Here is a 14,916-nt window from a genome sequence, read left to right as displayed (position 1 = left end):
GAGGTGGTAGCTGGGAACCGTCTAGTTTTTCTGACTTCAGGGTTTTGGAGACGGATGTTTGCAGGGACCATTCATCCGTTGGACTCGTTGTTTCCATGCGTCTTTCAATTGCATTGGTCTTCTCTCCTCTGATGGGGAGACGCCAATTGTGCACCTTAGAGGGCTGCTCATAAGCTTTTAAAGACTTCAGCCACTACCACCAAAGAAAGATGTAGAACGTTGTTTTTGTGAACTATGTTATGCCCGTTGACCTGGGAGTCCTTGGAGTCCATGGCTGTGAGTCCCCCAGGCCCACTGACTCAGTCCCTCAAGGTGTTTGGTTGTGCCCAAGAAGTCTCTACTTTCATTTTTTCCTTCATGAGTTTAATTAAAAATTGAAGTAGGGAGGGAATTGCAACCTATGTCACAAAACAAAATGTGTATGAAATGTTGAATGGAAAATGAATTTTCTCTGTAAAATTTTAGCCAAACCACAAAAAGTTAGAAATGGAATAAAAGGTAAAAATGAGGGCATGCTGTTTTTAAAAAAAAAACCAGATATTGCTCTCTGCCTTTGAAATCTCTGCTATAAAGGATTCCTGAGGCTGTCTCACTATGCAGAAACAAGAAAGGTAGGGCAGGAGTGACGGCTAGATTTCTACATAAGATAGGATTAGGGAGGAGAAGGTTTTTCTTGATGATGAATTAGCTCCTTTTCAACTTATTCCAGGGCCTTGCTGCAGAGACACAGAGAGGGGCATCATACTTGAACCAGGTCCTAATGAAGCATGGGCCCCAGTGGCTCCCCACAGTTGGCCCAAATCAGCCCTGAAGCCACAGTTTTGAAAGAGGGAACACTGGGAAGGGGAGCCCAGAGCCTGGCTCTTTTTTGTCTTAGTGCCGAGGCTCGGGACAAGAAGCAGCACTGTCGTGGCTGGGGAAGGCCCTGAGAGCATCCGGCTTGGGCTTGGTATCAAAGCTGTCCGGACTTCCAGACTGACACCTCAGCTGCTGGGCCCTCTGTCAACTCTGCTGCTGGCAGCTCGTTGAAACGTCAGGACCCTGGTCCCGTTTCCTGAAAGCCGTTGAACAAGGGCAGGTGGGCTGGTGCTCCCCGCCTCAGCAGGTTCCAGATGAAGCTCATGTGTCTTCACCATCTCCATCCACCACACATTGCTCTTCCGTGTTCCTATTATATGTCACTGAACTGACTCAGACTCGTAACAACCTTGTAAACCCAAACCCCAAGCCCTCTGACACCGAGTCAGTTCCAACCACAGCAACCCTATATAGGGCTTCCAAGATTTTGTGTAATGTTTAGTGGCTGGTCGCCTTGAACTGCCAACCTTGTGGTTAACAGTCAGTAATAACCCAAAAGTTCCGCCAGTGGTCCTCACAATCTTATAAATTCCAAAAACCCAACCCAGTGCCATCAAGTCCAGGCCAACTCACAGCGATCCTATAGCAACCCTATAGCAACCCCACAGGACACAGTAAGACTGCTCCTGTGGGTTTCTGAGACTATAACCCTTTATGGGAGTGGAAAACTCCACCTATAAAACAGGGCAAAACTGCCCACGGAATTTCCCAGGCTGTAACCTCCATGGATCCAGATTATCAGATGTTTTTTCCTGCAGACTTACTGTGGGCTTTGAAAGGCTGATCTTTGAATCGAGACCAGTGCTTAACCACTGCACCACCACGACTCCTTTGCTGGTCTACAGATGGAAGCATTTCTTTAAGGCATTCCAAATTTCATTTGCCTTCTGATCAAACACTGAGCTGATGAAATTTTATACAACTGGTGGTTTTGTAAGTGAAGGAAGTTAAGCTTAGAAATTGTGAGCCCTACTCATCGATTCCCCTTTTTGTGTGTAGCTTTATAGGACCCTCTAACAGATTTCGATGAGATTGGGGCCCGATGTTCAATTAAAGGAATCCCTGGATGGTGCAAATGGCTAACAGGCTAGCTACTAAACCAAATCTTGGCCATTGGAGTGCATCCAGAGGTTCCTGAGAAGACAGGACCAGCACTCTACTGAAAACCAAACCAAACCCAGCCCTGGAAGCCCTATGGACCCAGTTCTATTGGATACATGGGACAGAATTGGTTCATCAGCAACTGGTGGTTCAATGCAGCAGTGGGCTCCACTTTCCACTTCCACCCTTCTCTGTATCTTTCACTCTATATCTTTCAACTCCTCCAAAATAAGATTTTGATTCTCTACCACTGGATTCTGAGTTCATCCATGTGATTAATGAAGAGTAGCAGATATGTTACAGGCAACATTTGGGACCCTGATGGCTGAGTTTCGGTTACTCTCTTGTTCATTGGGCACATCCTGAGATAACATCTGGAGTGCCTCTCTGAGGATGAGGCCTGAGAAGCCCAGCCCAGTCATTTTGCTAAGACCAGCAACAGGTTAGCTAGCTGGACATCCATCCAGTGTCCAGACAAAGGGGTGAACCCAAATTAGAGCAGAGGACCTCTCGGCTCAACCCCAAGTCACTGACACATAGCTGTTGATCTACATCAATGCTAACTCAATAAAATCTAGGCTGTAGCATTTGAGTTTGGTTGGTACACAGCATTACTGAAGCTGACTGATAAAAATACTTCATTCATTGATCTCCTCTTTCAGGTATAAAAATAAACAAATCCACTTCCATAAAGTCAGTTCTGACTCATCACAGCTTTTGGTAGGGATCGGTTGTTAGGTGCTGTGGGGTCAGTTGAGACTCGCAGCGACCCTGCTTGTGCATCACAAAATCAAACAGGGTCCAGTCCTGCACCGTCCTCACAATTGTTGTCATGTCAGAGCCCATTGTGTCAGCCACCATGTCAACCCATCTTGTCAAGGGCTGGCCTCCTTCCCACTTCCCTCGGCTCTACCAGTGATGATGTCCTTCTCTAGGAACTACTTTCTCTTGGCTTAATATCCAAAGCACATGAGACACAATCTCACCATCCTTGCCCTTACGGAGCATTCTGGCTGTACTTCTTCCAAGACAGATTTATTAGTTCTTTTTAAAGTCCCTGGTACCTTGGATATTCTTTGCGAGCACCATAATTCAATGGCATCAATTCTTCTGTCTTCCTTATTCATAAAATACCCAAGCTTACAGGCATATGCTGTTGTTAGTTGCCATCGAGTTAGTTTGAATTCATAGCTACCTTGTGCACAACCAAAACACTATCCGGGCCCGCATCATCTTGACAATTGTTCTTGTGCGCGAGCCCATTGTTGCAGCCACTGGGCGAGGCCATTTTGTTGAGGGCCTTCCTCTTGTGCCCTGTCCTCTACTTTACCCAGCACGCTGTCCTTCTCCTGGGACCGAGGGCTCTCCTGACAACATGTCCAAAATATGTGAGACAGAGTCTCACCATCCTTGCCTCTAAGGAACTCTGGCTGTACTCCTTCCAAGACAGGTTTGGTTTTCCCTTGGTTTGTACCTTGCAGTCCGTGGTACTTTCAATATTCCATAATTCAAATGCATTTGAGGTGAATGAAAACACCATGCTTGGGTCCAACCGAAACCAACATACAAACAAACAAACAAAAACCCGCACTGTCATAGAGTTGATTCCAACTCATGGCGACCCAATAGGACAAGGTGAAAATGTTCCTGTAGGTTTCTGAGACTGTAATTATTTAGGGGAGTAGAAATCCTCCTCTTTCTCCCTTGGACTGGTTGGTGGTTCTGAACTGCTGAACTTGAGATTCTCAGCCCAATGTGTAACTACTATACCACCGGGGCTCCGATGGCTCGAGCCACACCCATTTAATTGTGCTCAGGCGGAACCTATACATGGATAAAGAGGCAGTTGGGCAAACAGAACTAAGGAATGCTGCATGTTTTAAAATCAGAAAAGATGTGTGTAAGGGTTGTATCCCTTCACCACAGTAATCAATCTAGATGTGGAGTCAATAATCCTGGTAGCTGGATTATATGAAGAAGAAAGTGGCACCCGGATTAAGGAAGCTGGAATGTAGGAGTCCACCTCTCCCTTACTCTTAACCCACATGGTTTGGATGGCACGACTCTCCTTCCACTTTCCACCATCTGTCACTCTTCAAACAACTCATCTCTTTGTCTTCACCAGAATGATTTTCCAGAGGTAGGTACATGGTAAGACTAGCCAATCAGTGCCAAGCCTGGGAGTTTTTCTTGTAGAGGGGTCCAGAGAGATCAGTTATCCTGAATTTTCTGTTTAATAGCGAAAGCTGTTCACATTATGGGATCAGACTCACAGTTGGTAGAAGTAACATTAGGCCTAGAACATAGGTCCCCTTACCCACCTGGTGGGTTTTCTCCTATTTCCCAGAGTCTTTGCAGAAAAGCCAGCAAGTTTTGCTTTAAACGGTATTCCCGGTTTCATTTAATAATTTAGTCACAAGGTATATTTGATGAGTGCCCACTATGTGCTGTGCGATCACACAAAGGGCTGCAGAAAGGTGCCAAGAACAGGATCCAGCTGACTCGCCTCTGAGAGGCGTCCTTTCCAATGGATAAACGTTCATTGCGATGTTGGCGCAACAGCATTGCTCTAAAGCTGAGAACCTCACCGGCGACCTGCCCTGTGGCCCCCCAAGAGTTCACCGAGACCCCCATGATTACCGAGTGTTTTCAAAAGGGGCTGTGTGCCAGGGCTGGTGGGATTTGATTTTTATTAAAAACATCAGCTTATATCGCCCTCCTCCCTTCCACCTGCTCACCACCAAACCAGGAACTCGACCCAGGAAATTGCAAAAGCCCAAATTTCATAAAGCAGTGTTTTCAAGCAGCTTATAGGTGGGTGTTTCCCAGATCAGCTCTGGACGTGTTCACCCCAAGAGAACTGCCACCCAAATTATACATTTTCTATTGACTTGTGCCTTCTGCAGTGTCTCGCAGATAAAAATTTCCCACCGCGCTACATCGATTTTCTTAGAAGAGAGAGAATGGCAGTTATTTCATTGCACTGTGCACAGGGTCACCACGTGTCAGCACTGACTCAGTGACAACTAACAAAAACAAATAAGTTTGTAAGAGACCACTGGTCATGAAGTCTCCATTTACCTCAGCCTCAGACGGAATTCTGAGTCACCACAGTGGAGTCCTTCTGAATACAAAGGATGGGGCCTACTGTGTGTGAGAAGCCAATGCTCTCTATTTCATCTGCACCCTCTCCTGGAAATCTTCCCAAAGAGACAGAATAGCCTTCCATGTGGCAGGCTTGAGGAGAACCTTGTCTGCTAAGGTCACTGTGTTAGTCCGGTACTTTAGAGAAACAAATCCACAGAAACTCATGTATAAGAGGGAGTTTTATATATAGGTTAAGTGTGCATCAAGAAAGCATCCCAACCCAGTGCTGCCCAGCCCACAAGTCCAACATTAACCCATTAACCCATATGTTCAACACCAGTCCACAAAGTCCTCCTCCATCTCACAAAACACACACAGTGATGCCGACTGCAGGAGGAAAACCGAATCAGTGAACATGTAAACATCTCAGTGCTGGCAGAGTCTCCACATGGCTGCTCCAGGACCCAGGGCTGCATCAGGGTAGGTCCATGTGGCTTCTCCTTGGGGATGTCTTGCAGGAAGTGAGCCTTGCCAGCTGAAGCAGGAACGGCTAAGGCAGCTGCACCCTGGTCCGACCATCACAAAGCAAGAGACCCGAGAACTACAAAGGCGAGACTCGCCAAGCCATTTATCCCTCCACCCTTCAATTAAACCCACATGTGTTCATCGGCCAGGTTGGCACAATAAATTAACTCAATGGGAAGGCAAATCCCTATCCAGAGTAGGTGTCTATTCCAGTAAGAACAAAACGCTGTCCCCTCCATGATGGAAGTGGTCTTATGCAATCAACCTGCCACCAAGTTCCTGGTCGATCTCCCCGAGGAATGGTCCCATATCTTGGACTTAATGTTGGTTTCTGCTGCTGGCAAATGGGGCACTCAGCAGTGGCAGTGGCCAAGTCAGCCTTGGTGAGTGGAAGTCCATGTTGCTGTGCCCATGCATAACCTCTATCCCTGCGGAACACAGGGTTGCTGGGACAGGAAGCAAAAATGCTGCAAGTGGATCACTAGGAGTAACAGTGAGTGGTGCCACTGCAGCTTTTTTTGTGAGACATTGGCAGTCCTTCAAGTCTTGAGGGCCACCAGGGTCCCACAGTGGCAGAGAAAGCCACCCAGTCCAAGACTGTCCATCTCTATGTTCTTACTTTTCTAGGACAAGCAACAACTAGGATAACACTTTTACTTAAGCCAGTAGTAAACAAAACAAAACACTCCTGTTGGGACGGAGGCTGGCACATGGAAACAGGTACTCTGAGGAGGAGGATGTTTGCCTTCAGGGCTGGGTGCCAAGATCCAGCTTCAGGGGTCACATAAGAATGATGCTGGTTTTCATTTTCGAAAATTAGTATGTTGGGAGTGCCTGTAAGATGTTTTAGTGGATAATTACTCAGAGGCGGATAGCTTATTTATTTATTTGTTGTAGTCTGCTCTGGGTCTAGAAGCTCTGCTGAAACTCGTTCATTTGGGGTGACCCTGCTGGCATTTGAAACATAGGTGACATAGCTTCCAGCATCACCGCAACACACAAGCCACCACTGTGGCTTCTTCCACTCTGTTTTGAAAGAAGTAAGTACAGTCTGACTGTTCCTTAGAGGCAAGATGGCAACAAAACTTTGTCTCACAGACTTTGGGCATATTGTCAGGAGAGACCAGTCCCTGGAGAAGGGCATCATGCTTGGTAATGTGACAGGGCAGTGAGAAAGGGGGAAACCTTCAACAATATGGATCCACACAGTGGCTGCAACAATGGGCTCAAACATAAGAACAATTGTGTGGATGACACAGTGTTCCGTTCTCTTGTACACGGGGTTGCTAAGAGTCAGAACAGACTCCAGGGCACCTGAAAACAACAACATGTTGAGGGCCCAGGTCTAAAGATTTCAGTTCCTTCAGAGTGAATTAATTCCAGGGTTTCCATTTGTAATTAGCATCTCAATTGATTCTGAGTCAAGTCCTTTGACCATGCTTTGAAGTCTGGGAACTGGTTGTCCTTCTGATGAAATTTCCCTCTGTGACTTTGGGCGAACTCATTCAATGCAAGGAAACAGAGTGTCCTCATCTGTAAATTAAGCAGAAGCTTAGTCTTCCATTCTGAAGGGCTCCATCATGTTGACTAGGCATTATCTCTGAAGCGGAGGTAAGTGAAGACCTAGTGTGATGGTTAACTTGATAAAATGCCAACTTGGCTGGGCTAGAATTCTCAGCGGTTTGGCAGTGAGATCTGCCCCAAAATGTGACCTAACCTAATGTAAACAACTCCATGGGAATTAGGGTGTTTGTGTACCCTTATGTACATAAAAGTCCCATGATGTCTCCTTGGGGGTGTGGCCTACTTCATATCTATAAATAGATGCTGTGGAGAACTGTCTTTCTCTCTTCTTATGTTTGCTGGATTGCATCCTACATCTGGCTTCCTGGGTGGACTAGAGAAACAAATTCATAGACACTCATATGTGGATAAGAAAGAGCTTTATATACAAGAGCAATTGAATATTGAGAAAACATCCCAGCCCAGTCCAGATCAAGTCCATAAGTTAGGTTTTAGCCCATATGTCTGATACCCATCTATAAATTCCTCTTCAGACTCATTCAATGATGCTGAATGCAGGATGATTACAGGTCACTGGGTGGAAAGTCTTATGGATCCAGTGGCACTGTAAACACTGCAATGCTAGCAGGAGTCTCCACATGGCTTCTTCGGCTCCAAGGCTCTGGGTGCCAGCAGCCTGTCTCCATGTGGCTTGTCAACCAGAATGTCTCGGGGGGACTGAGTGTGTGTCCCCCCTCAAGCAAGCTATTTTTCTCCTTAGCAGCTCCAAATGAGGTCATCTAGCTGCCACCTGATTGACAGACTAAACTCCACCCCTTCACTCTTAATCCTTTCAAATTGACAACAGATTACATAACTATCACACTGGAACTTGTGTGGAGTGGCCTGCAGACCGTGAGAGCTGTCAGTACCCTGCCATGTTGCCTATCACTTGGATACACTTGACTCTGCCTCCACTTGACCGTGGACTTCCCACCTCTTGCTTTCTCCTGCTTCCTGTGCCATGGGCCCGCAGCTTCATGAGTCAAGAAGAACCTCCAGGAAAGTATCTGACCTCCAGACTCGTGCCTGTCCGAGCTTGCCTGCTCTGTGGCTGCGTGGGCCATTCTCTTGATAGAATGGCTTTCTGATCGATATATAAGTATCACTGGTTTTCCTTCTCAGAAAACACATTTAGTGACTATTGTTCCCCTTGAAACGTATCTGTTGTTGCCAGTTGCCACAGTAACCTGAGCACAATGGAATGAGATGCTGCCTGGTCCAGTGCCATCCCTATCATCGGCTGTCAGTTAGAATGCTGGAACCCACAGGGGGTTCACTGGCTGATATTCTGAAGTAGACTGCCAGGCCTTTTCTCTAGTCTGTCTTAGTCTGGAAGCTCTGCTGAAAATCATTCATTATCACAGCAGAACACAAGCCTCTACCCACAGGGTGGTGGTTGCTCATGAGGAGCATTTTCTCTGGTCTCCTGCTTTTAATTCTACCACCGAGCAACCAAACCAAAATTCCAAACTCACTACCAATGAGTCGATGCCAACTCACAGTGACCCTACAGGACAGGGTAGAACTGCCCCTGTGAGTTTCCAAGATTCTGATTCTTCACAGGAGTAGGAAGACCCAGCTTTCTCCCAGTAGTGGTTGGTGGCTTTGAACTACTGACCATGTAGTTAGCAGCCCAACACATAACCACCACACCACCTGGGCTCCTCTACCACTGACCACATGTACCTCTATTTAAAGAAAAATCAAACTCACTGCCATCAAGTCTATTCCAACTCATAACCCCTATTGGACAGAGTAGAACTGCTTCCTAGGGATTCTGAGATTCTTAATGTGCCAGAGAGCAGACAGCCTCTTCTTTGGCCCACTGAACAGCTGGTGGATTTGAACCGCCAACCTTCTTGCAGCAATGCAAGACTTAACCCATGGCGCCACCTTGGCACCTATTAGTGCTTTGCTAAGAACTAGGAGCCCTGGTAGTACTGAGATTAATGTGCCTGGCTTTTAACCAAATGGAACACAGAACTCACGGCTGCTTCGAGGAAGAAGGATGTGGCGGTCTTCTGCCCTGAAGACTGCACCTTTGGAAAGCTTCAGGGCAGTTCCACTTGGTCTGAGAGGGTTGCTGCGAGTCAGACTGACTTGGTGCCTGTGGATTTGGGGCTTTGTAGCTAAGAGCGTACATCCACGGACTCACACTGTACGGAGTGCGGGAACTATGCGCACTCCAAGTTTGCCGTGGAAGATGTAGAAGTCCACAGAGTGTAAAGAGGACGAGAACCCACAGCCTTGTCCCTGCCAGAACAGGAGTGACCCCATCACAGTCCTTTCCCAGGCTCAGGGTCTCATTGTAGACCAAGGGACTGGACAGATTCCCAAAGTCATGGATTCATCTTGATTAGGATGCTAGGCTTGAGGTGGTTTCTTCTGCCCGGATTTTAAACAAATATTCAAGAAGTCAAGTCCCCAAAGTTGGGCATGGATGAATCAATGATAGCCACCAGTATAGGAAACCTCAAACCAAATCCATTGTCTTGAAGTTGAGTCCCCCTCATAGGAACCCTACAGGACAGAGTAGAACAGAAATGTTCCTAAGTGTTTCTAAGACGAACGTTTTACAGAAGCCAACTGCTCTATCTTTCTACCACAGAGCCTTTGGTGGGTTTGAACTTCTGACCTTTTAGTTAACAACCCTTGCTTAACCTACTACACCACAGGGAGGCTTCAGTGAGAAGTGAACAGTGCAGGCTCCTATAGTGTGTTGTGATGTCTTTTCCTAGCCCTGGTCACAAAGTAGTTAACATGTTCGGCTGCTAACCACAAGGCCAACAGTTTGGAACCATCAGCTGCTGTGTGGCAGAAAGATGAGACTTTGTATGTTCATAAAGAGTAATAGCCTTGGAAACCCCAGGGGCAGATCCACCTCGTCCTATAGGATCCCTATGAGTTAGGATCGACTTGATGGCATGAAGTTTTCACGAGTCCAGATCATAACATCTGGGCTCAGAGAGGTAGCATTACTGGAATTATTGAAGGTGACAAGACTAACAACTGATGGATTCCAGGATTGGAACCCAGATGTGCCTGGTCCTAAGCAGCATCTTGCTTGAACCTCTCCATGAAGGAGGTGCCACAGTTAGGGAGGATGGAGCCTGCCATCCTAATGTTGTTAGCATCCTCCTGTACTCTCAATCTGGAGGGTAGGTGGTGTTTGCTGCTGTTAGTTGCTGAGTCATCTCACAACGACCCCATACTGAGCAAAACAAAACATGGCCAAATCCTGTAGGATCCTGGCTATTTTGTGTGACTTCCAATTGATGGGGTTCAACTTCCAGTCCTCTATCGTTACAGACAATTTTCTAGGATGACCCATAGGGTTCTCATTGGCAGATCTTCAAAAATAGAGAGCCAGGCCTTCCTTCCTAGTCTGGATTAATCTGGAAACTCTACTGACACCTGTCTACCTTTGAAAAACTGCTGGTATTTAGAATCCTAGTCTATCACTCTCAGCATGGTAGCAACACCCAAGTCAATGTACTGACAGATGAAGGCAGGGCGGCTGAATAGAGAGCCCTGAAAGAAGATAAGGAAACTTGAGCCTAGCTTTCTAAGGGTCTTTTTCTAAGACCCTGCGACCCTCCCCAGAGAAGCCCATGTAAATCAAGATGCATTCAGCAGTACAGGTAAGGAAAGCTTGCTTTGAGCAGAAAACAGCTTCCATGCACAGCTGCTGACCTGTCCTGGAACATTTTCTAAATGCATCAGACAACAACAGGACAGGGCTGCTGGCTGCTTCTGAGTGCTGTCACGGGGATCACAATGGCTTTGTGTTCACGAGGGAGAGAGAGAGACAAAAGTTTATGCCTCAAATTAGTAGGTCTGTCATGTTCCAAATTATTTGCTTTTCTAAAAATGGACTTTGACATGTGAACAGTTATTATCTAATGCAAGACCTGAAAATCTGTCTCTCTCCAGACAGCAGGCAGACAATAACTAGGGGAGTTTTCTCTGTCCCTCTCGGTGCGAGGGTACAGTGGTCTCCCAGAGCACACGTCCTTCCTGTGCCTCCATGATCCGTGTCAGACCTTCAGCCCACAGGAAGACCCTTGGAGCTCTACCAAAGGGTCTTAGCATCCAGTAAGATTTCCCTACGGCTGTGGTCCTCAGAGGGTGGGGCCCTACCAGCACCATCGGCATCACCTGGGAACCTGTGAGAATTACAGATTCTCAGTGCTACCCTAGGCCAGCTGAATCAGGTGTGGGATGGAGTGTGCTCATCTGAGTGTTCACAAGCGCTCCAGGTGATTCTGACGTGCCGCATGGAAGAACCACTGGTCTACAGCAGCTCTTGCCTCCTCTTTCTATTCCTCTCCTCCATCCTCTTCCCCCACTTTTCCCTCCCTCCTCTCCCCTTCCCAGCTCAGAGCACCATCCACCTGGATAACTAAGATCCTCCCACCAGATGTCTCCAACTCCAACCGTCACACGGACCCTCTAGGACAGCGTTGAACTGCCCGGCAGGGTTTCCAGGACTGGGGTTCTGACAGAAGCAGACCGTGAGATCTTTTCTCCTGCAGAGCTGCTGGTGGGTTCACACGCCGGCCTTTCAGTTAATGGCCAGTGCTTAACCACTGCCATCAGGCCCAGCAGCAAAGGCAAGGCCGGTACTCAGGCTAAAACCTTGAAATGTCCATTAACTTCTCTCATTTCAAGCTCATTCAAGAGGCTCCTCCCACCTCTTTGGACGGGTGCATTCTCCCACCACTAAATCCAACAAAGTTTAAGGGAAGACAGAAGAGAACTGAGCGAGGTTCATGTCTTCTTTGAAAAGAGCAACCCTCAATGTGCCTTTGATAAGTGACAGCAATGTCCTCCTCTCTAAATGGCTAGGACCTGTACAGCGCGGTTGTCAGGGAACCCAGCAGTAAGACACACGGCGAGGACCCAGCAGGATGCCTGCTGATTGTTGTTGTTGTTAGTCCAGACTCCTGGCGATCCTGTGCACAGAGCAAAAACACTGCCCGTGGTAGGTTAAGGACCAAACGAGGGAGACCCACAGTTTTCATTTGTTGATTGTTTAGAATTAGGGAGCCAGCCAAGTCTTTTTTTTGCAGCCACTGTATCACTTCATCTCACTGAAGATATTTTTCTTTTTCTTGGAAAGGTAAAGACTTTACCCAGCACGATGTCTCTCTCCAAAGACTGGTTCCTCCGATGGCATGCCCACAGCATGACAAACAGAGTCACACCATCCTTGCTTCTAAAGAGCATCACAGTCACACTTCCTCCAAGACACATGTGGTTCTGCGACAGGCCATGATATAGTTAAGGTTCTTGGCCACCATCGTCACGGAAAGGCATCGAGCCTTCTTCAGGCTTTATTCGCCGTCCTGCTCCGGCAGACCGATGTGGCGAATGAGAACACCGTGGCTTGGAGCAGGCAGGTGCACGCAGTCCGCCAGGTGACTGACACCTTTGCTTTCTAGCACGCTCACCAGGTCTTTTGCAGCAGATTTGCCTGATGCAATGCGTTATTTGATTCCTTGCTGTTGCTTCCATGGGTGTTAACTGTGGATCTGAGTAAAATGAAATCCTTTCCAACTTCAATCATTTCTCCACTGATCATGGTATTGCCTATTAGACCTGTTGTGAAGAACTGTGTTTTCGTTATGTGGAGGTATAATCCACGCTGAAAGGCTCGGGTCTGTGAGCCTGATCCGAGCCACTTCAAATCCCACTGGCTTTCAGCAAGCAAGGTTGTGTCATCTGTTGTGGCTGCTAATGAACCTCTTTCCAATTCTGATGTCTCTTTCTTCTTCAGGAAACCCAGCATCTCGGATTATTGACTCAGCATGCAGACTGAAGAAGTCTGGAGAAAGTATACAACCCTGATGCCTACTTTTCCTGGTTTCCATCTATTAGAGGGTTAATAAATTGTACATACTGCCTGGATCCAATTCCATCAGGCCACAGCTGACCAACTCCATAACGTTGTGAGGCACCAAATGAAAAAGTGGAAAAAGGTTAATCATTGAGAGGACCGCTGGCCAATACCTCCCCTCTTTCTCTCTCTCTCCCATGGGTGTGTTCTCATCTACCACATCGATTTACTTCATATTTTGCTGTTTACCTTTGTAGCTTCCTGAGGGAAACACACATTTCCTGCATAGCTTACCTGGGCTGGTGTCCTACAGTGGCCGTTCCCTCAGGCAGCGGTATCAGGCATGAGGCAGAGCACCTTCTTCAACAACTGGTCACAGGCTTGGCTCACGTGAGCACACATTGCACCACACCACACACAACACCTACATGCTTGAACTGGGACGAACTTGCATGTGCCATCAAACAGGGACACACGTGTACACTGGGTCACACACGGACACCAGGATGTCCCCGTGCCTTGCTTAAAGCCAACAACAGAAGAACTACAAAGAAGCCATACGGTACCTTTGGGTGACTTAAGTGTCGCCACTGCCCAGTCACCATCACAACTTCCTAAAAAGATAATAATCAAGAGATGCTGATCTGTTGGCTGGGTCCCCAGGCGCGTGTGCCCTCACCCCATGTGGCTGCCCCAGTCACCTCCAAGGAGGACAGCCCCCGGGGGACAGGTGTGCAGTTCGTCCTGTCTTAAGGCAGTGACCCGTCAAAGATCAGCACACGTCTCCAGCCACATGAACCAGAGAGTGAATTCTTCAGCAGTCAGTGAGAGTCTAAGGACGCCTGGTGGTGCAGTGACTAAGAGCTCAACGGCTAACCCAAAGGTATGTGGTTCAAACCCGCCAGCTGCTCCCTGGGAGAAAGGCGTGGTAGGCTACTGCCCGAAAGACAATGGCCTTAGAAACCCTCCCCTACCAGACAGCTCCACTGAGTCCTGCATGAGTTCGAATCTCCTCGAGAACAACAAAATAGGTGAAATCCCTGGTAGGAGAGTGGTAATGTGTTGGGCTGCTAACAGAAAGGCCAGCAGTTCAAAACCACCAGCTGCTCCTCAGGAAAAAGACAAAGTTTTCTATATCCATTAGGAGTTACAGTACCCCACCCCCCCCACACACACACACAGCTTTACCCGGTCCCTGTCCTGCAGGGTGGCTATGAGTCAGAATCAAGTTGATACCAGTGAGGTTTGTTGTTGGTGGTTTTTTTTAAGGCTTTACTGTTCTTTTAGGGATTCAATGGTCAAGCCTTTCTTCTGAGGTGCTTCTGGGTGGACTCAAACCTCCAACCTTTTTGTCAGCAGGCAAGCCCACTAACTACCTGTTTACACCAAGTCTGTGTCTATGCAGTGAGCTCTGACGCCTATGGACCCTCTAGGGCAGAGCATGACTTTTGATCGGTACTGAAGCATATGGGCACGTGTTTCTCCCATGGAGCAGCTAGGGGGTTCCAGCCACCAACCTTGTGGATAGAAGCTGAGCACTTAACCACTGTGCGACCAGGGCTCACCCATGGTGTCCCCCACATCAGCGGTTCTCAACCTTCCTCATGCCTCGACACTTTCATACAGTTCCTCATGGTGTGGTGACCCCCAACCAGAAAATTATTTTCATTGCTACTTCATAACTGTCATTTTGTTACTGTTATGAATCAGGCGACCCCTGTGAAAGGGCCGTTCGACCCCCAAAGGGGTCGTGACCCACAGGTTGAAAACCACTGCCCTACACTCTATTGGGATCCAGCTAGCTGGTTCACAATCCCACAATGAGTCACGCCTTGCTTTACTGACCAGATGTGCACCTGGCATTTTGGCAGTAAATCCATTCTCCAAATTTAATTCCGGGTCAGGTGCATTGAATGAGCCCTGCAGGGGGTCTCCCTTTA

The 14,916-nt window shown here is 47.6% G+C and overlaps 1 protein-coding gene across 1 annotated transcript in view; it reads right to left on the bottom strand.

The window, feature by feature from the left end:
- The window catches only part of SHISA9 (shisa family member 9), a gene marked incomplete at its 5' end in the record, with an annotated part of 308,545 nt that overhangs the window by 11,216 nt on the left and 282,413 nt on the right, over nt 1–14,916 (bottom strand). The window contains one exon of the mRNA XM_030888503.2: nt 13,543–13,590. Within this exon, the coding sequence (XP_030744363.2) occupies nt 13,543–13,590 (48 nt within the window). The remainder of the gene's footprint in view (nt 1–13,542; nt 13,591–14,916) is intronic.

This window comes from Echinops telfairi, unplaced genomic scaffold (genome assembly GCF_000313985.2).
Source record: "Echinops telfairi isolate 266 unplaced genomic scaffold, ASM31398v2 ScPeMD7_5;HRSCAF=22, whole genome shotgun sequence".
NCBI lineage: Eukaryota > Metazoa > Chordata > Mammalia > Afrosoricida > Tenrecidae > Echinops > Echinops telfairi.
Note: the sequence above shows the minus strand (reverse complement) of the source record. Positions and strands in the feature narration are given on the sequence as shown.